Source organism: Tupaia chinensis, unplaced genomic scaffold (genome assembly GCF_000334495.1).
Source record: "Tupaia chinensis unplaced genomic scaffold, TupChi_1.0 Scaffold000023_1, whole genome shotgun sequence".
Classification (NCBI taxonomy): Eukaryota; Metazoa; Chordata; class Mammalia; order Scandentia; family Tupaiidae; genus Tupaia; species Tupaia belangeri.
In genome coordinates, this window is record NW_006159453.1 from 1,096,102 (window position 1) to 1,117,511 (window position 21,410).

General features: G+C 39.7%; 1 protein-coding gene across 7 annotated transcripts in view; it reads left to right on the plus strand.

Moving 5' to 3' along the window:
- Positions 1–21,410, plus strand: part of EVI5 (ecotropic viral integration site 5) — a 201,932-nt gene that overhangs the window by 17,783 nt on the left and 162,739 nt on the right. For 6 of the 7 annotated variants that reach the window (XM_014586571.2, XM_006140145.3, XM_027770450.1 and 3 more), the window contains exon 2: positions 17,120–17,349. In XM_014586571.2, coding sequence (XP_014442057.1) covers positions 17,120–17,349 — 230 coding nt within the window. Of the gene's footprint in view, positions 1–15,951; positions 16,146–17,119; positions 17,350–21,410 lie in introns of those variants that run through there. The other variant, XM_027770449.1, reaches the window with a different exon arrangement.

The following is a 21,410-nucleotide window of genomic DNA, read 5'->3' on the forward strand; positions in this document are numbered from 1 at the left end:
AGAGACATTATTGAGCTATAGAGCTTTTAGTATGTAAGGACATACAGTTTGTTTCTTTTTGTTAGGATACTTGTGTCTTCTACCATGTACTGGTTTGCTCTCTTGAGATAATAGATCTCCAATCAGTGGGGACCACCCAGTAGCTTGGACAAGGTCTAGGTTTCTAACTTGTCTGCATTTACCTGATCCTTTCTTATTTTAGCCCTCCTCTCCTTTGTTCTGGTAGTTACTGAGTCTTTGGAAGATACTGTAGTGTAAATTGGGTTTGTGTTCAGTTGTTAACCCTACTAACTTAGAATTTGACGACCTTTGACTAAGTTTTCCAACTTTTCCCCAGCTTCCAAAATATTGTTGACTGTTATCTCTTTTCCCATTATGGTTGTGTCCTAAAAACAAAACAAAACCACAACAAAATGTTATTTATCCTGTTCTAGTAGAGTTTTGAAAGGAATCAAAATTAGCTCTATGTGTTCAATCTGCCATCCTCACCTGGAAGCCTGCCACTGGCTTTCCACTATATGACAAAACTTATCCTTCACTCTTGTCTCTTTGTGGGGTTATACCTTTTCAGTTTCTTTCTTTTTTAGTGTGCAGTAGGGCATGTGCACTTGCTGGAGAGAGACAGTGACAGAGAGGGAAAGTGAGAAATCACCTGCTGGAGGGATGGCCGTGCTGCAATCCCTTCTCTATTCTCTGGGGATTTTGAGAGCATGTGCTCACTTGTGGACACACACACACAGGCATGTTTTCCAAGCTGTTGGGTCTAGGATTTGAACTACTCTGTTGACCGTGTGGGTTCCAGCTGCCTTAACCTCCATGACACCTGCTGGCCCTTTTGAATTTCTTTAGAGTTAATAGAATGTCAAGGAGAGGACCTAAATACTGGATCAAGCTTCATTTCTTTGGAAGTCCCCAAATTCTTTTTAGATGTATGCTTTGCCCCCAGAATCTTACAGTTTTAGGATTGGAAATGATTTTAAAGATAATCTAGCCCAATGAGCTGTTTGGAAACTTTCTGTAGATTGTTTAGCCTAAAATTTGAGAAACTCATGGAAAGAGGAGATGAGTGACTAGAGAAATGGATTGGGCTTGGAGAATCTAGCAGAGGGTCTGGACATCCTTATGTTCATTAATCATTGAATGGAAAAATGAAATATTTTATGTATTTGTCATATATGAAGTTTATTAAGAAGTGATGGTGGGGTTTGTCATTTAAATTAATGATATTAAATCCAGCTACTGCCAAAGGGAGAATTACTACTCAGAATTTTTTTATTTTGAAAGAAGTTCTGGGACCAGCCAGTGGTATGGTAAGAAAAGTGCTGAATCCCATGTGACTGACTGCGTGGTTTGAGTCCAAGACCCAGCAGCTTGAAAAACACACCAGGCTCATATATGTTTGTGCTCACACAGAATCCTGAGAGGAGAAGGGATTGTGATGTGGCTACCCTATGTGAGGTTTCTTCCTCACTTTCTCTCTCTCTCTCTCTCTCTTCCTGGCAAGCCCCCAAAATATTATTCTTAATGTTTTCTTTCAGACTAGATTTATACAATTTAAAATATTCACCTTTAAATTTTGTTTATTCTTTACTGTATTAAAATGTTATTTTTTTAAATCAAGCTTGTGGTGCCGGGACCAGCAGGTTGCATGTGGTTAAGGTGCTGGATTCCACATGGCCATGTTCATGGTTTGAGTCCCATACCCCGAGACTTGAGAAACTTGCCAGGCATGTGTGCATAATTGCTTAAAATCCCAAGAGGAGGATGGAGAAGAGATTGCAGCGTGGTCATCCCCTGGAGGGATAATTTCTCACTTTCTCTTTCTATCTCTCTCAGGTGAGTGCGTGCATATGCTTTATGGGAGAAATCTAAGGGGAAAAATAACTAGATAGTTGGTGGTTTTGTTTTGTTTGTTTTTGGTAATATTTAGCAAAAGTAAAAAGCTGTCTGCCCTATAGGCTGCTATTCAAATTATTATTATTATTATTATTATTATTATTTTTTTTTTTGAGAGGTTTTTGCTATAGGGCGCGTGCGCTCGCCAGACAGACAGAGAGAGACATAGAGACAGAAAGCGAGAAATCACCCCCCAGGGGGGATGGTCACGCCGCAATCCCTTCTCCTCCATTCTCCTCTCGGGATCTTGGGCACGCACGCACACGCGCCCGGCGTGAGATTTAAGCCACCGGGTTCGAGACGCGAACCGCGGTCGACTACGTGGGAGTCCAGCGACATAGCCATTACGCTAACTGCTGGTTCCCCCAATTATTATTATTATTATTTTTAAGAGAGATTTTTGCTATAGGGCACGTGTACTTTCCGGAGAGACAGAAAGTGAGAAATCACTTTCTTCCATTGACCACGCCACAATCCCTCCTTCTCCATTCTCCTCTTGGGATTTTGGGCACGCACGCACATGCTCCTGGTGTGAATTTTAAGCCCCGGGTCTGGGACTCAAACCACGGCTGACTCTGTGGGTCTCCAGCAATGTAACTGTTATGCCATCTGCTGTTCCCTCAAGTTAATTTTTTTTAACAATTTAAAATTAATTTTAAGTTTTAAAAAATAAGGTCTGCTTATCATTGAATGAGAAGAGATCATCACTGGTCGTCTTCTCCATGACAGAGAAGTTATTTAACTTGTGTGTTTGCATGTAAAATTCAAAATATCAACCAGACGACATTGTCATATTCCTGTCTGTCATGGTGGTGGTGTAGTTTTTCGTCATGGGAAACATGTAGGTTAACCAGTTTGTGTTTTGTAGATAGCACCTGTTGACTGTGGTCCCCGTAAATTTGCTCCAAAAGGGTCATCCCATTTCTCATTATTGCAGTTCACTCTTTGTGTTTGTTTATTTTAACTGTTTTCTATCAAATCTGTACTTCCCTCCCTGCGCTGTTTGCTGTTTATCATTTAAAAATTTTTTTTTAAAAATTAATTAAAATTTGAGTGGGACAGAGTGAGAGATGGAAAGTGAGAAAGCAAACCAACAGGTCCAGGACTTGAACCGTGGTTGTGCCTGTGGGAGTCCAGTAACCTTCACCACCGCACCACCTGCAGGTCCTGCCCTTTATCTTTTTAAGTGACCAAAGGCTGTGTGCTTATTGTCTTTGTACTCATTCAGTTCTCATAGTTGTACTCTAAAAAATGTTCCCCAAAGCTGATTAAACTGGCTATTGTCTGAGTTTTCATTGTTGACTTTTACTCTTCAGTGTCTTGTAAGTTCATAATTAGGACTCTTTCCTTACGGAACTAATAGCTTCTGTTGTTCTTGGAAGGGACCCTGATGAAATAAACAGAGCTAGCTTTATTATGGATCATTGCTTTTTTTGTTTATTGATAGGAAAGTGTAAGCACTTGTCTACAAGACTGGATGGAGATTTTGCCTTTGAATTGATGTGCAAATGATTTTTTAATGTCTTCTTTGGCCTGGTATGACTCTTGTCAAAAATGAATCTGATATTCCCATAAACAATGCTAGTAAGTTCATTTAAACAGTGTTGGCAGATACTGGATAAAATTATAGCTTTAGTGAACAATTATATGATATATGAATGAAATACATGGTAAAGACAGAAGAAAAATGTAATTTCTTTAGGTATACCAGAAATCAGGGTGGTTTAGAAGACTGAATCATAATTCAATGTGAGAAAATAAATTATTGTATTAGTTTTAGGTAGACCCCGTCAGATACAATCCTTAGGATTCATATTCTGATGCTGCTGTATTTTTACTTTTATGTTTTACAGTTAGTTTTAGTTTAGCACCCCCTTTTTTTTTTAATTGCTAGAGGATGCATGCTCTTGATAGAAAGAGACAGAGAGACAGAGAGGGAGGTGGAGAAAATACTCCCCAATGGGGCATGGTCATTCTACAGATTCTCCTCCTTCATTTCTCCATCCTGTCAGGATTTGGGGGTATGCATGCATATGTGCCTGGTATGTTTTTCAACCCATAAGAACTTGAATTTGAACTGCAGTTGGCCAGGGGAGATCTGGCTCCCTTAATTACTAGACCATGCTGGCCCTCAACTTACCTTCTTTGTGACTTACAGTTGTTCAGATATCTGTGTAAGGGCTGAATATTTGGTGTCCTGGGTCCATCATTTATTAGCTAAGGGATCTTGGGCAATCTCTATAGCTTTAGTACAGTCTATTCCGGGTTATGGTGGGGATTAAGTAAGATAATAAACGTGAAGTTTATCACAGTGCCTGGCACCTAGCAGAGCATGTAGAAGATGGTGTGGTCACAGGAGCAGTTAGTTGTATGTCTGCGATTTTCTGAGCTTCAGTCCTAACAGATTGGTAGGATGGACTGAGAGGGAGGTACGCTGTGTGCCTGCAGAAATTTCATTAACTCTGGGAATCAGCCATTATTTCCTGTTTTAGTCCCTTTCTCTGTAATTCCTACTCTTTTGTGTTTGGTTCCTGTTAGAGCCACTACTGCTTGTATGTTTGCTACTTCATCTCTTTAACAGCTGTAGTTTGAGTAAATTAAAGACATTATTTGAAATTCTTTTTTGTGGATTATTTACAGGCTGTGTTTCTTTCTTTAATTGACAGAGGGCATGTGTGCTTGCCAGAGAGGGAGAGGGAGAAAGCACCCTGCAGTGGGATGTGGTCACACTACAATCTTTTCTTCTCTATTTCTTCATCCTGTTGGGATTTTAAACATGTCCACACAGACACACACATACGCGCACGCGTGCCTGCCATGTTTTCCAAAATGCTGGGGCTGGGGTTCAAACCATGTCTGGCCATGCTGGATCTGGGTCCCTTTATCACTAAACTATGGTGCCGGGACTGCATGGTATGTTTTAAAACCTACTTTTCATACTCAGTGATAATACTTATAAATGCAAGACATGTAAGACATTCCCATTTATATAATATGTTCTCATTTATAAAGTCAGCAATGATTCTAATTTGCTTGGAAGATTGAAGATAGATTAGCTCCAACTGTGTTGGAGAACTAAAGAGGTTGGAGGAACTCTTCTACTGGAACAAGGTTGAATATAAACTTAAACTTTCCACACATTTACACAGTTTATATCAAGTTTTTAAAATTGACTTTGAGTTTCCAACACCCATCCTGAAGAGACGTAACAATGTGTAAGAGTACATGTTAACTACTTTTTATATTGGTGTTGATATAGACCATTTTGAAATTCAGGCAAATATTTTAGAATGTACTTCTGCGGGGCCTGCACATGGCGTGATGGTTAAGGGCACTGGACTCCCACATGGCTGAGCGCTGTTCAAGTCCTGGGCCTAGGGGCTTACTTTCTCTCCTCTGTCTCAGTCTCTCTCACTCACTCACTCACTCACTCTGTCCTTCTCTGGTCAAATTAAAATAAATAAATAAAGTTAGGTAAAATAATTCTTAAAAAATAGAAGAATGTACTTCTGCATTTGATATATTGCTGTTTATTTTGGAAGCAAGTATGAAAATACCTCATTTGTCTATTTAGTACCCACTTAGAAATGTCATGCTATAAATCAGTGAGTTCTGTGGTTTGTAATTTTGTTTAAGTAAAGTTGCAGCTTACATAATGATCCCTGAAATATAATTCCTAGTCATTTACCTACCTGCCAATTTCCCTATAAGTTTGCGATTCTTATAAAACTTACTGTGGAGCTTGAAATGCTTGTAATTGCCAATTTCAGACTAAGAATATAAATAATCTTTTAAATACATAGGTAGTAGAGGTCTGTAGAATTATTCATACATTAATTCTTCTAGCCAGCTTTCGTTACTGAGAGTGTAGTATCAATATCAGTACGATCACGTTTTACTTAACAATAAAATGTATCATTAAGCATTTTTATTGTGTAAACATTGAAGGGTATATTCAAACTTCTGGATGGTTTGTTAGGTATCTTCTATCACGCAGGCTTTATGGAATTGCCTATATGATTCTTATAGGACCACCCTTGTATATGTTACTATCAAAGTAGGTGTGGACTGGGTAGAGTTATTTGCTGCCTGGAAAGTCAAACTCTGGCCCATGAGGTTGCTCTAGGAAGAAAGCTTTATTATGGGTGAGTCATCTGGGAGATAAGTTTGCAAAAAAAAAGCCATCTGTCTAGGGGTAGGCCTTTGTTTCCCCTCTTAAGGTTTTTGATATAAGGCACATGCACTTACTTGAGAGAGACAGACAGAAAAGGAAAGTGAGAAATCATCCCCAGAGGGGATAGCCATGCCACTATCCTGTCTCCTCCCTCTCCTCTCTGGTTGTTGAGCATGTGTGCACATACCCCAGCATGTTTTTCTTTCTTTTCTTTTTTTTTTTTTTTTGGAGAGGTTTTTGCTATAGGGCATGTGCACTCACCAGAGAGACAGAGACAGAAAATGAGAAAGCCCCTGCTCTGGCCATGTCACAATCTCTTCTCCTTCATTCTCTCAGGATCTTGGGCATGCATGCACATGCGCCCAGCGTGAGTTTAAGCCATCGGGTCTGGGACTTGAACCACAGTCGACTACATGGATGTCCAGCAACATAGCCATTATGCCATCTGCTGGTCCCACCAGCATGTTTTTCAACCCGCTGGGTTTGGGACAAAAACCACAGAGTCAGCCATATGGCATCCAGCATCCTAATCCTTTCTAGCCCTCCCCAGGGATGGGCTCTTATAGAAAAGCTCTTCCTATCTCAGTTTTCAACCAGGTGTGTGAAATGAAAGATTAAAATGTGTGCAGTTCTGATAGGTCAAATCAGTCAACAGTCTCATTGGTCCATTACTGAAACTGTACTATTAATTATTATTCTGCTGCAGCCAGCGCCCACACTCTCCCCCTGAAGTGGGAATCAATCTTGTGTCACTCAGATTTTCTGGGGTATATGCCCTCCAAGCAGCAATCAGGACCAGACCTCTGCCATGCAGGCTAGTTCTGACTGGTTCCATCTTCTGTCATTGACCAGAACGGCATCATGTGGAGTATAAATGTACTGTGCTGGACGTTTTCAAACTGTCTAGTGTGGGACTCGAACTGCACAGTTGGCCATATGGGATCCAGCTGCCTTAATCACCATGTCACTGACTGGCCCCAAACTTCTTTCTTGGTATGTAATTCACACATCACAGACAACTCATCCATTTAAAGGATACAGTTCGGAAGCTTTCATATGTTCGTAGGTATGTGCAAGCATATCATAGTCAAGTTTAGAAAAATATTACTTGAAAAAAATACCCTGTACCCCTTAGCTATTGCTCTCTATCTCTGTACCCTGCCCTGCCCAGCAACCACTAAGCTCTTTTCCTATCTATAGCTATTCCTATTGTGAACATTTTATATAAATGGAATCATTATATGTGGTTCTTGCTACTGTTTTTTTTTCACTTGGCAGAATTTTTCAAGATGATAATCCATGTTATAGAATGTATCAGTACTTCATTCTTTTCTTATGTCTGCGACCTAATTTTCTAAAATGTAAATTAGAAACTGCTATGCCATTGAACCTACGTGCTTTTCGATGTCTTCACTGAAATGTATCTACTGTATTTTAGTTGCTTGCCTTTTTGAAAATAAAAATATTTACAATAAGGTTTTCCATTTAAATAGTTTCTATACTACTTAAAAAACAAGATTCTGGTTTCAAGAAATTATAGCTTTATTATTAAGCAATAGGCTTACTCGAAGATCTTATTGGCATTGCTTTAGGATGCTAATCAAAATGGCTTTCTCACTGCTATTGGCAGAGAAAGGTAAGGACTGGGTTTAACTTTGTATTCAGGACTTACATGTATTAGGTTGTCAGGAAACATGTTTTTCTATGTTTTTCTATGCAAAAATGTAGCTATGTTCCAGATGACCCAATATTTTGATTCTGAGCCACAAATCAGAGATAAAAACTTTGTTAAATGATGGGACCAGCAGTTAGCGTAATGGCTATGTTACTGGACTCCCATGTAGTCGACTGCGGTTCGAGTCCCGGGCCCGGGGGCTTAAACTCACACCGGGTGCGTGTGTGTGCGTGCCCAAGATCCCAAGAGGAGAATGGAAGAGAAGGGATTGTGGCGTGGCCATCCCCCCTGGGGGGTGATTTCTCACTTTCTGTCTCTGTCTTTCTCTGTCTGTGTGGCAGGCGCACGCACCCTATAGCAAAAACCTCTCAAAAAAATTTATTAAATGTTATTATCAGGCCTCCAGAGTATTAATATAACTTTAGGGTTCTAGTATTTATTCATATTTTATTAGTATACTGGTCTTGTACTTAATCATAGTACCTTACAGGCATATAAAAAGACGTTTTTATTTTTTCAACTATTTGAATCCTCTATCCCCTTAAAAACAAACAAGTTCAGTATGATGTCTTTACTAAACCCTGTACTTTCATTTCTTGGTTTACTATTATTTTGTTTATTTAGACAGGCTCTCACAATTACTATGATCCTGCTGCCTCAGCCTGCCAGGTGGCTGTGATGACAGGCATGCATCCCCATTAACTTTTCGACATGACTTGAATCAAATCCAGGTCTCCCAGGTGGCCTTAGACCTCAAGTAGTTGTGTCTCCCAGCACTTGCTCTTGTGGGCTAGGCAGCTGGTTTTATTTTAAGCATTGTTAAATATTTTAATATTTGGGACTAACAGTTAAAGGATCTGGATCTCACATGGCCAACCACAGTTCAAATCCTGGCCCAAAGACTTGAAAAAAACATGCTGGGCACATGTGTGCACCCAAAATCCTATTGGGAAGAGAAATGGAAAAAACAGGACTAGAGCGTGACCACACCCCACTGTGGAGTTCTCTCTCTCCTACTCTGGGATGTGCGCATGCCTCTCTAGCAGTAAATTGTTTTTGACTTTTATTTTGTGAAATAATATGCTATTGTTCAAGTTACTATAGCTTTGTAACAAAGTGTTTCAGAACTTAGTGGCTCCAGAGTCATTTGGTGTATGTGTAGATTCTGCGGGTCAGGAATGTGGTTAAAGCACTGCAAGGAAGGGCTGTCTCCTCCTCACAGTACCTGTGGCCTCACCCAGAAAGACTCAGAGTCTGTGTGCTTGGCTCTTCAGCTAGGGCCTCGAATCCTTTGGAAGTATATTCACATACAAGTCTAGTGGTTAATGCTGGGACCTCAGCTGGTCTGTTAGCCAGAATACCTATACTTGGCATCCTGTGTGGTATCTGAGTGGGCTGGTTTCCAAGAGTGAATCTCTGCATCACGTTCGGTGTACACTGTGGGTCGAAGCAGTCAAGAAGCTGTGCTCAGAGCCCCTATGGTGACTTATGCTGTGAAGATGTTGCTCTCCGCAGACTGAGACCACCTAGGAGGCCCAGGTTTGATTACTAGTTCCACCTGAAGGCTAGGTGTGGTGGCATGCACCTGTAGTCTCATCTGGGAGGCTAGGCAGGAGGACCATAAGAACCTGTCTTAAATCAATTTAAAATAAAATAAAATGCTACTCAGGCTCAAGGGGATGTCACAGAGACCACCACTCAGTGGTGAGATGTGGGATAGGATACGTGGCTGTGTTACAGTTTGAATAGTGTTCTCCAGAAAGACATGTCGAAGCCCTAGTATCTCAATATGCCAGTACTTCCGAATGTGACCTTACTTGAAATAGCGTTACACATGTAATTAGGGAAGACACAAACACTGAAGGAAGAATGCTACGTGACAACAGAGGCAGAAATTAAAGTGCTGTATCTACAAGCTAAGAAAAGCCAGTTTTCACTGACAGGCTCCTCAAAACTAGGGTGAGGCAAGGAAAGAGTCTCCCTACAGGCTTTAGAGGGAAAACGATCTTACTGATACTTTGATTTAGGACTTCTAGCCTCCAGAACTGTGAGGCGATAAATATTTGCTAGTTTTTTCTTTTTTCTTTTTAAATGTTATTCATTGTCATTATTTAATTTTATTTTCTTGAAGTTGGGCCAGAGAGAGAGATGGAAAGTGAGAAAAGCAAACTGCAAGGTCCGGGACCTGAACCACGGTCAGTCATGTGGGAGTCCAGCTACTTTAACCACCTTCTGGCCCAGTGTTTGCTGTTTTAAGCTATTCTGTTTATGCTACTGTTATGGCAATCTTAGGAAACTGATATAGACCACCTTTGGAAGACATACTCTGCTACATGTGTGATTTTTTTTTTCCTCTTCCTGTATGTCGTGATGATATGCTTGCTTATTTTTAAAAATCGTTTATTTATTATGTTTACTATTTTTTTTTATGCTGTAGAGGATGTACACTCACCAGAGAGGGACAGAGACAGAGAGATGGACTCAATGCCGTGATCTTCTGACCTCCAGTAGTTTTTGCCATAGGGTGGGTGCCACCATGCCTGAGAGGGACAGAGAAATAGAGGAAAAGTGAGAAAGCAAGCAAGCCACCAGGTCCAGGACTTGAACCACGTTCACCTCTGTGGGAGTCCAGCACCTTAACCACTGTGCCACCTAGTGGCCCTGATAATATGCTTATTTTAAAGTTATTTTTAAAATTTTGTTCATGAAAGAGAACATGTGTGCAGTTATGAGAGAGAGAGGGTCTCATCATGCCATGACCCCTCTCCCCTGGCCCTCTAGCTCACTGTGATCTTGGGCACATGCTTATGTACCTAGTGTGTTTTCTAGCCAGCCCGAGGATCTGAACCTGGAGTTGGCCATTTGGCTTCCAGCACTATAGCAAAAACTTAAATAGCACCTTTCTTTCTGCCTTTCTTTTTTAACCATCAGATTAATCAGAAATCATTAAGGGAATATTAAGTGCCTATTTACTTCTAAACTTTTTTAGAAGTTTGTTTACTGATGTCCTTCATATGAGAGAAACAGCAACAGACTAGCACCCTCAACAGGATCTTCATGCTGCCGTCTTCCCCCAAGCCCTGCAGTTAGCCCAGGTCATAGGTGTATCCTGGACATGAACCCGAAGTCTCACACAGCTCCAGCATCATACAGCAGTGCCCCAACTAATGGCACCATTGCGGCTGGGTAAAATAACCTTTTTTTTTTTTTTTTTTTTTGAGGTTTTTATTGTAGGGTATATGTGCTCTCCAGAATGACAGAGAGAGACAAAGAGACAGAAAGTGAGAAATCGCTTCCCGGGGGGGATGGCCATACTGCAGTCTCTTCTTTTCCATTCTCCTCTTGGGATCTTGGACACACAAGCACATGTGCCCGGCTTGAGTTTTAAGCCATCCGGTCCAGGATTCGAACCGTGGTTGACTACATGAGAGTCCAGCAATGTAGCCATTACGGCAACTGCTGGTCCCGGCATAACTTTGTTTTTAAGTCATCAAGAGGATTCATGAAAAATAAATAGTGGTCTATCTTTGACCTATTAAGTACTCTTTTTGGGTGACAGTATGAATATATTAATATATGAAATGATGTTATTTCTTAGGCACTGAGAGGCAGTACATCTAATGATTAATAACATAAAGATAATATATCTTATGGTAGGAGGTTAAACTAGGTGATAAAGTACCAGAGGGTCAGTGCTGGGTAAATACAGGTACTCCTCACTTAATGATATAGGTTGTTAAGCAAAGTGGTCAATAACTGTCCTCACTTAAAGGAGGCTGTCTTGTGGAGTGTCATGGTGCCATAGGGTATGTATTTTTCAATAGATACCATGTGATAACATACTAGAATAATGTATTAGGCTGCTGGGAAAGCCATGGTGTATTTTTCTCTGCAAAAATGTGTCAAGGCTTTCCCCATGACCCAATATTTCTATCCATGTAAAAAGCATATATTAGATAAGCTTTAGAAAATGACAAGACACACCACAACATGATGATATAAATCTAGTGTAATCATTTTTACTTATTTAAATACTACTATGGGTACACAATAAAGTACAAATTTATAAACTAAACATGTAGTCTTGCATGGCTGCAAATGCATCATGTAGTGAATACTGACTGACTGTGGGAATGAGACAAAGACTGAGAAATGGGGCTTCTGAGACTCACACAGACTGACAAATGGGATTTTCCCGCATGCTAGAGAACTGGTTGTAAGTCTGAGCAGTTATTAAACAGGTAGGTCGTTAAGTGAGGAGTGACTGTATTATTATCATTAATGAATATCAAGATATTTAATATACATGAGAAGTATCATAGAAGTGGAGAGAAAGGTGAGACAGAGCACATTTACCTGAAATAATGAGTAGTGTTTGGAAGTAACATGTTTCAAAAAAATGTTTATAAATGGGTGGGAAGAGTTCATACCGGTCAGTTTGGTAAAGTATATCCCTTTACTTTCTACTTTGTCATGATAGGGTATATGCATGCACAAATAAGAAAGAGAACGGTTGGAATGGGTTCTCTAGTCCTTTGACTCTTCGGCTCTTGTGAGTGTGCCTGGCATGTTTCAGGCTGATAGCGCTACAGATTTTGAACCCTGGTGGCCATGTGGGATCCACCTTCTCTTGAGCAGTGCATTACCACTGTGCCACTGGCCAATTCTACTTTTGATTGTCTACAGTAATGTAATAATGTCTCTGAGAAGTCCTGTAATAAATATTTAACCTATAAAACTTAAGTTTTCAGAAATATGGTTCACTGCCTAGCCTGGAAAAACTCCCTTTGTAAAGCACCTGGAAATGCAAACATCCTTTTAAATGCAAATTTGTATTTCCAAGAATGTAAGGGAAATGCCACTGGGCTGAAAACAGCCAGACTGGAAAGTACCAGGTAGTCTTCAACCCTGCCCACCCGTGTCTGTGTTTGTAAATATTTTATTAAGTTAGTTTTTGGATTTTTCTGAATAATCAAAATTGTAGTAGTGGGGCTGGCAGGTAGCATGGTGATTAAGGCACTGAATTCCCACTTGGCTGACTGTGGTTCAAGTCCTGGACCTGGTGGCTTGCTTTGTCATTTTCCTTCTTTCTCTCTCTGTCTCTCTAGTCAAATTAAAAAAAAAAGTTATAATAATAAATTGTGGTAATACTAATTTTAGATAAGGTATTGGGTCATTGGAAAAGTCATGATATACTTTTCTATGCAAAAATGCATCATGATATTTCTGAGAACCCATAGGTTTGAGAAGAAAAAATATCAGGGAGAAAGACAGATATTACATTACAATAAAGGGGTCACTTTCCCAAGAAAACATAAATCGGTAATGTGGGAACTGATAGAACTGCAAAGAAAAATAGACAAATTCACTACTGTAGTTGGAATCTCCAACACCCCTCAGTAATTTATAGAAGTGGCAGATAGAAAATCAGTAAGGCTGTGCTGAATAGCACTATGTATCAACTGGATTTAATTGATGTATATAGAATACTTCATATAATGACAGCAAAAATCATATTCTTCTGAAACTCACATGGGACAGTCACTAAGACAGGTTGCATTCTTGAACATAAAACATAGTTTAATTAGTGCTTTCAAACTGTAGTGGAATGTATTAGAAATAAGTAACTTACTGGGTCATTAGCTGATGTGGACTTTAAGGTGCTGGATCCTACATGGCTGACTGTGTGTGGATTGAGTCCCAGGCCTAGTGACTTGAAAATCTTGCCAGCCGTGTATATGTGGATGCCCAAAATCCTGAGAGAAGCCTGAAGGAGAAGGGATTGTTGTATGGCCATTCCTCCTGGCAAGTGATTACTCTCTCTCTTTCCAGAGAGAGGGAAATTTTGCTATGCACTTCATAGCAAAAACCAAACCAAACCAATAAATAAATAAATAAATAGAAAATAGAAATAAGTAACTTGATTGTGTTGTATAGTCAGAGAAGTCAGAGAGATAGTTGGGAAATCCAAAAATAGAGGTTAAACAACACATTTCTAAATAACACATGGGTGAAAGAAGTCTCAAGAGAAAGTAAAAATATTTTGAACTAAAGGAGCATGAATAACAGCAAAAAAAAAAAGTTTAGATGTTAATTGATAGCATGGTCACACGTGCCTGGTGTGAATTTTAAGCCACCGTATCTGGAACTCGAATCATGGTTGACTACGTGGGAGGCCAGGAATGAAACAATTACACCCTTTGCTGGTCACCCATTTTAACCATTTTTAAGTATATAATCCAGTAGCATTAACTGCATTCACATCATTGTACCATCATCTAAATATCCATCTCTAGAATTTTTTTTATTTTCCCAAACCAAAACTCTGTACTTACTAAACAATAACTTTCCATTTGCCTCCCCTTAATCCCTAGCAACCATCATTCTCCTTGCTATGAGGTAGTCAGTTATGTGGAATCACACAGTATTGTCAATTGGTGACAGACTTTTTTCACTTAGCTTGATGTCCTCAAGGTCCATCTGTGTTGCAGCGTGTGTCATATTTTCCTTCCTTAAGGATGAATAATATTCCATTGTATAGAGATACCATATTCTGTTTGTTCATTCATCTATTGTTAAATATTTGGGTTGTTTTCCCCTTGGGCCATGTGAATAAGGCTGCTATACACATGGGTGTACAAATATTTGTCTAAGTCCTGTTATACTGGTGCTCAGCACTAAGCGTGAGACTGCCATACAATGACCAGGTATACCAAAGGACGTGATAGGGGGGCTGCTTTAGCTCTTTTCCATAGAACTGTATGAAATACAGGAATGAAAGGCCAGAGACTGCCTTTACAGTCTCTATACTTTGCAAGGTGACTTATATAACACAAATAATACTATTCATTAATTTTATACACACATGCGTACATGTGTATGTCTGACACTTAGGAGTGAGCTCATTAAAAAATAAAACTAAGATCTTGATCTGTGTGTTTTTGACCTTTCATCTGAGGAAGGAAAACGAGATGTCTGGTTGGCAATGCTTCATGAAGATCAGTTTTGTGAAAATCAGTGTGAGAAAACTGTCAGGAGGCAAGAAATCAGAAAGAAGAAAGCAGAGGAGGGCCAGTGTATAACAAAGATTAGAGAGGTTGGCACGAGCAGCAGCTACTTCGGAAAAGCCAGTCAGCAGTTTTGTATTGAAGTGTGGTGGTGGGAAGATCTATTAGTCTCCAGTAGCCTTGAAAGTATTTGAGCTTCTGTGTTAAAAGCCACTGTTCTCTGGTTTCTATATATTTTTTAAGAGAATAGTGATAGAACTGCAGAATTATCGGTGTCTCTTAAAAGAGAAAATGTTCTTTGTATATAGTTGAAATGTAGACATTATGAAACATGTAGTGCCAAACTATACATTTTTTTAGAAATTTGACTTTTGACATTTAAGATCTATTGGGTTTTGACTCCCAATTGTAGCACAGGCACTCAAACCCGTAATTCCTCTTTAGCCACAAAATGCCCTTTACCCAGAAGGGAATGTTGTGCCGGAGGAATGGTATTCAGTTTCATAATAGGATTCAGAAAGTAATTAACCATAGCTGTAGCTTTTTCTCCCCCATGATTTTGGATCTAAAAGTGGAATCTTTAAAATAATCCTTTTGGTGGGAAGTTGAGGGCATCTTCATAAATTCTTAAATAAAGTGATAAAATGACCATGATAGTTTCTCCTGGGAGTCTTTATATACTGTACTAGTATCTAAAGCTTGTAATAGTCTTTAAAAATTGAGATGATTTACATATCCTGTAATCCACCCCTTAAAGTTTACAGTTCATTGGCATTTACCACAATTACAGGCTTGTGCATTACTATTAACCAATCCCAGGACATTTTCATCTTCCCACACAGGAGCCCGTATCCATTAGCAGTCATGCTCTATCTTCCCCTGGAAACTGGTGTTCTACTTTTCATTTCTGGATATTTTATATAAATGTAATCATACACTATGTGGCCTTTTATGCATGATTATTAAGCCTTTTTAAATTATGTTTTTAACATTTTCAAAGCATGTTTACTTTGAAAAATATATGTATGACACCTCTGTGAGGTAGGCAGAAACTTTGTGACAGAGTTACATTGTCACATTTATTGTGCCTTCATGACTCCAGTCTACCATAGGATAAGAGGAGGGCCAGAGGAAATAGGGTGGAAATTTGGAAGGTAGAATGGAAGGAAACATAGGACTTGAAATATGAAAGATGAATTTTAAACTATTAAATTGTATCTGAATTAAATACTCCAGCTATATTTAAGAATTTAAAAATTGAAGATGGGCTTTTGAGTCTTTACTACTAATCATCTGAATCTCATTTCAGTGAGGTGGAAAGGATGTCAGAATTGTGCTCTTGGTTATTCCAAACTCTTTAAGTGGAAGCCTGTTGCTACAATATGCAGAAGGGGTATGGTAAATTTATTCATTTTAACAAATTAGGACAAATAATAGGTGTCTTTGCCTTTGCAGCAACTAGTTTGAGTAAGGGACTTTCATATAATGGAGAGATAAAGCATTAATTCTTCAAAATTGTAAGTTTATTTGAAATTAATGCTTAGTGTTAGAAAAATGTAACTTTTTCTGTAAATTTTATACATTAGGTTTTCTGTTTTTAAATAATATAGTGTGATTTGGGGCTACAAATTAGTGTCGTTTTCACGATTAAAGTTGTAATTCCACCTCAGTAAATAAGATCAACAAGAAAACAAATCACACAGTAGGAATTTTGGGCACGTACGTACATATGTCAGCGTGATTTTTAAGCCACAGGATCTAGGACTCGAACTGCATAGTCAGCCATTTGGGATCCAGCTGCCTTAACCTCCATACCACCTGCTGACCCCTCTTTTTCATTTTAAAAACATGCTGGTGTTACTTTTTAAAATGATTTTATTGGAAAACACTGTTCTGGCTTCTTTATGCTGCAGAACTGAAATAAATAGTTCCAAAAGCTAGATGTTAAGGGAATGGTTGCTAAGACAAGCACTGCCTTTCTCACCTCAGAGAGGATATTCTGAGGGTTATTATGTAAAAATGGAATTATCGGGACCAGCAGTTAGCGTAATGGCTATGTTGCTGGACTCCCATGTAGTTGACTGTGGTTCGAGTCCCGGACCCAGTACCTTAAACTCATGCCGGGTGCGTGTGCGTGTATGCCCAAGATCCTGAGAGGAGAACGAGGAAAAGGGATTGCAGCATGGCCACCCCCTGGGGGGTGATTTCTTGCTTTCTTTCTCTCTGACTCGCTCTGTCTTTCTGGTGAGCGCACATGTCCTATAGCAAAAACCTCTCCAAAAAAAAAAAAAAAAAAAAAAAAAAGGAAAATCAAATTCTTGAGTGCAGTACTACTAAATTATGTGAACCTTTTATTTTTATCCTTAGGTGGCGACAGACAAGGTTGCAGAAAAGCTGAGTTCTACTCTCTCATGGGTGAAGAACACAGTATCGCATACAGTCAGTCAGATGGCCAGTCAGGTGGCAAGTCCATCTGCTTCATTACACACTACATCCTCATCTACCACACTGTCAACACCAGCCCTTTCACCGGCTTCCCCATCACAGTTGAGTCCAGACGACCTAGAACTCCTGGCTAAGCTGGAGGAACAAAATAGGTGAGTGGAGTTGCTTGGCTTTTCTGTCTCCGGATCAAACAGATCCAACCATTTATTCATATGTACATATTCATATATGTATGGCATATACCATAATAAAAAATTTAAGTATTCACTTATGTTAAAAATATTTCTTTTCTAGTTTTTGACTCCTTGTTTGTACTTAACAGGTAAATAAATGTATTCATGTCTTTTTTGGAGAGGTTGGTCTTAAACTAAAATATTTTCTGCCTCAGGTAGCTTTAGGGATCTGTTTTTTAAATACAGATTAAGTATCCTTTATCCAAAATGCTTCGGACTAGAAGGGTCCAGAATTTTTCTGACTATGGACTCTACATATGTAGTCATTCATCACTTAGTAATAATTGGTTCTGAGAAATGTGTCGGTAGGTGAGGTGGTTGTATGATCGTCACACAGTGCACTTACACAGACCTAAATGGTATAGCCTGCTACATAACTAGGCTATATAGTGTGGCTTATAATTTTATGGGATCACCTTTGTGTATGTGGTCTGTCATTAACCAAAATGTCATACATTGCATGACTATATGTGATGACATATCTTGGAGATGGGATTTAAGTCTAAACCTGGTATTCATTTATCTTTTATATATCACAGGACTTCAAAAAGTTCATGGAGAAATGAAATAGAAGTGCCAACTTATTTTGCTATAAAAAAAAAAAAATTGGGGGGGCTAGCAGGTGGTGAGGTGGTTAAGGTGCTCAACTTCCACTTGGCCGGTGGTGCTTTGAGTCCTGAACCTGGTAGCTTGCTTTCTCATGCTCTCACTTTCTGTCTTTGGTGAGTGTGTGTGCCCTATAGCAAATCAAAAAAAAAACAAAAACAAAAAACAACTCTTAAAAATTTTTAAAGAATTTTGAAATTCACACATAATTTTTTCTTAACACACATTTTCCATGAACTTTTGGAACATCCTACGTATACCTTACATACATAGCCAGAAAGTAATTTTTTTTTTTTGGAGAGGTTTTTGCTATAGGGCACGTGCACTCGCCAGGGGGAAGAGCCAGAGAGATAGAAAGCGAGAAATCACCCCCCCCAGGGGGGATGGCCACGCCGTAATCCCTTCTCCTCCATTCTCCTCTTGGGATCTTGGGCATGCATGCACATGCGCCCGGCGTGAGTTTTAAGCCACCAGGTCCGGGACGCGAACCGAGGTCGACTACGTGGGAGTCCAGCGACATAGCCATTATGCTAACTGCTGGTCCCCTGAAAGTAATTTTATACAGTTTTTGTGTAGCCTTTTTTTTTTTTAAAGAGTTATTTATTTATTTAATTCCATTTGTGGTTATTTTTAAAATTTGGCCAGAGAGAGAGAGAGAGAAAGGAAAAGTGAGAAAGCAAGCCGCCAGGTCTGGGACTCAAACCGTGTTTGGCTATGTGGGAGTCCAACACCCATAACCACCATGCCACATGGCTGACTGACTGGTGCAGGTCCTGACCTGGGGGCCTGAAAAAACACACTGAGAGCGCATCTGCAAATGCTCAGAATTGGAAAAGGGGGAAGAAATGAGGAAGATTGGATGGATGGATTGCTGTGAGGTCTATTGCTCATGGTTTAAAAACATTTTTTAAATTTATCATTTCTCTCCAACCCCCACCACTCCACTGAGTGCATATGCCCTCTGGCAAAGTTAAAAAGACTTTTTAAATTCAGTATGGATATCTTTGTTATTCAGGGTGGGAAATATTTTGTAGAGTTATCCGTGAAAGGCAAGATATACTTTTCTCATAAAGAATATGAAATAGAATAATTGTTTACTCTTCAAATAATTTGTGCTCTTAAGTCCATGTGTCTTTTCACTATGATGTTGTCAGAATCTCTTTAAGGGATCCAGCTACAAAAGAATAGAAGAAGAGCTCCATTTTATTTTATTTTACTTTTTGTTCTTGTCATAGGGTCTGTGAGCTCGCTAGAGAGAGACAGTGAGAGAGAGGAAGTGAGAAATCACTCCACAGGGGTGATGGCTGCTGGGCAATTCTTTATTCTCCATTCTCCTTCTGGGATCTTGGGCATGCAGACACATGTGTCAAGCATGATTTTTAAGCTATCAAATCTTGGCCTTCAACTGTGGTAGGCCGTGTGAGAGTCCAGCCTTCTCAACCACTACACCAAGTGCTGGCCCCAAGAGCTTCTTTTTTGTTTTGTCAAGGCATATAAAGCCCTTGTTTTCTTTTTTTTTTTTAAAGAATTATTTTATTTCACTTATCATCATTATCAGTATTTGTTCAGTTTGACCAGAGGGGGACAGAGAGAAAGGGAAAGTAGGAAAGCAAGCCTCCAGGTCTGGGACTCGACCCATGGTCAGCATGTAGGAGTCCAGCGCCTTAACCACCACGCCACCTGCTGGCCCCTGCCCTTGTCTTTAAAGGTTATAAAGATAATTTTAAACAGCTTTTTAAATGTATAATTGATATAACAAACTACACATGTACAGTTTGGTAAGTTTCAGCATGTATGTAAATGTGTGAAATTGTCGCCAAAATCAAGGAAATGCAGGTTCCCTATCCCCAGGAATCCACTTTAGATTTTCTAGAATTGTATAGCAATGGAAAAGTAGATCTTGCACTCTTTTCTTTCTTTCTTTCTCTCTTTCTTCCTTAGAGAGATTTTTGCTATAGCATGTGCTTGCTGGAGGGACAGAGGCAGAAAACTAGAAATCAACCCCATGGGGGGATGGACACTCAATCCCTCCTCAATTCTCCTCTCAGGATTTTGGGCACGCACACCCACGTGCACACACACATGCCTGGCATGAGTTTTAAGTCTCCAGGTCCCGGATTTGAACTGCAGTCAGTCATGTGGAAGTCTAATGATGTAACTATTACGCCATCTGCTGGTCCCAGATTTTATACTCTTTTTGTACAGTTGATTTCACTCAGCATATTTATTTTGAGAGCCATTATATTGTAGCATGTATCACTGTCATAGTTCACTCTCGTGTTGCTTGAGTAGTAGTCTACAGTATGGATATATCACAGTTTGTCCACTTACCTGTTGCTGTATACATAAATATTTGTGTATGAGCCTTTGCATGGACATAGTCTCACTTTTCTTGAGCAGATACCTAGGAATGAAATGTCCAGATCATTTGGCAGGTGTATATATGTTTAACTGCCAAACTCTTTTCCAAAGGGCTTATACTTTTTCACATTCTCACAGTGTATGGAATTCCACTTCCTCTGCATCCTCACCAGCACTTGGTATGCTCAATCTTTAATTTTAACCATTTTAATAAATATTGGTTTCTTGTGATTATCATTTGCATTACTTCATGATGTTGAGTATCTTTTTTTTTCTTTTTTGTAAGGTAACATGTTTACACACATGTGAACGAAGGGGCGGTGGAGAGAGAACCACCCTCAGAAGGGCCCTGTCTGGGACCAGCAGTTAGCGTAATAGCTATGTCGCTGGACTCCCATGTAGTCGACTGCGGTTCGAGTCCCGGACCCGGTGGCTTAAAACTCAAGTCCCGGACCCGGTGGCTTAAAACTCACGCAGGGTGTGTGTGTGTGCGTACCCAAGATCGTGAGAGGAAAATGGAGGAGAAGGGGTTACCGCGTGACCATCCCCCCTGGGGGGTGATTTCTCGCTTTCTGTCTCTCTGTCTCTGTCTGTCTGGCAAGTGCACACGCCCTATAGCAAAACCTCTGCACACGCCCTATAGCAAAACCCCCCCCAAAAAAAAAAAAAAGAAGGGCCCTGTCATGCTGTGACTTCCCCTCTGCTAGTTCCGGAGGATCCTTAGGGTGCCTGGTGTGTTTTTAGGCCAGCCAGGAAATCTGAACCTGCTGTTGGCCACATGGCTTCAGGGCACTTGTGTTATTGTTATTCCATAGTAGATGGGCCTTGAGCATTTTTTTTGTGTTTACTTGCAATATGTTTATCTTCTTTAATTTTAAAAAAAGTTAGTGTTTTTAGTGAGACTCTCAAAAATATTATCTCTTTCTTCTTGTAGAGGTGTTTTTTTTTTTCTTTTTGTTGTAGGGCGCATGTGCTCGCCAGAGAGAGAGAGAGCTAGAAAGGGAGAAATCCAT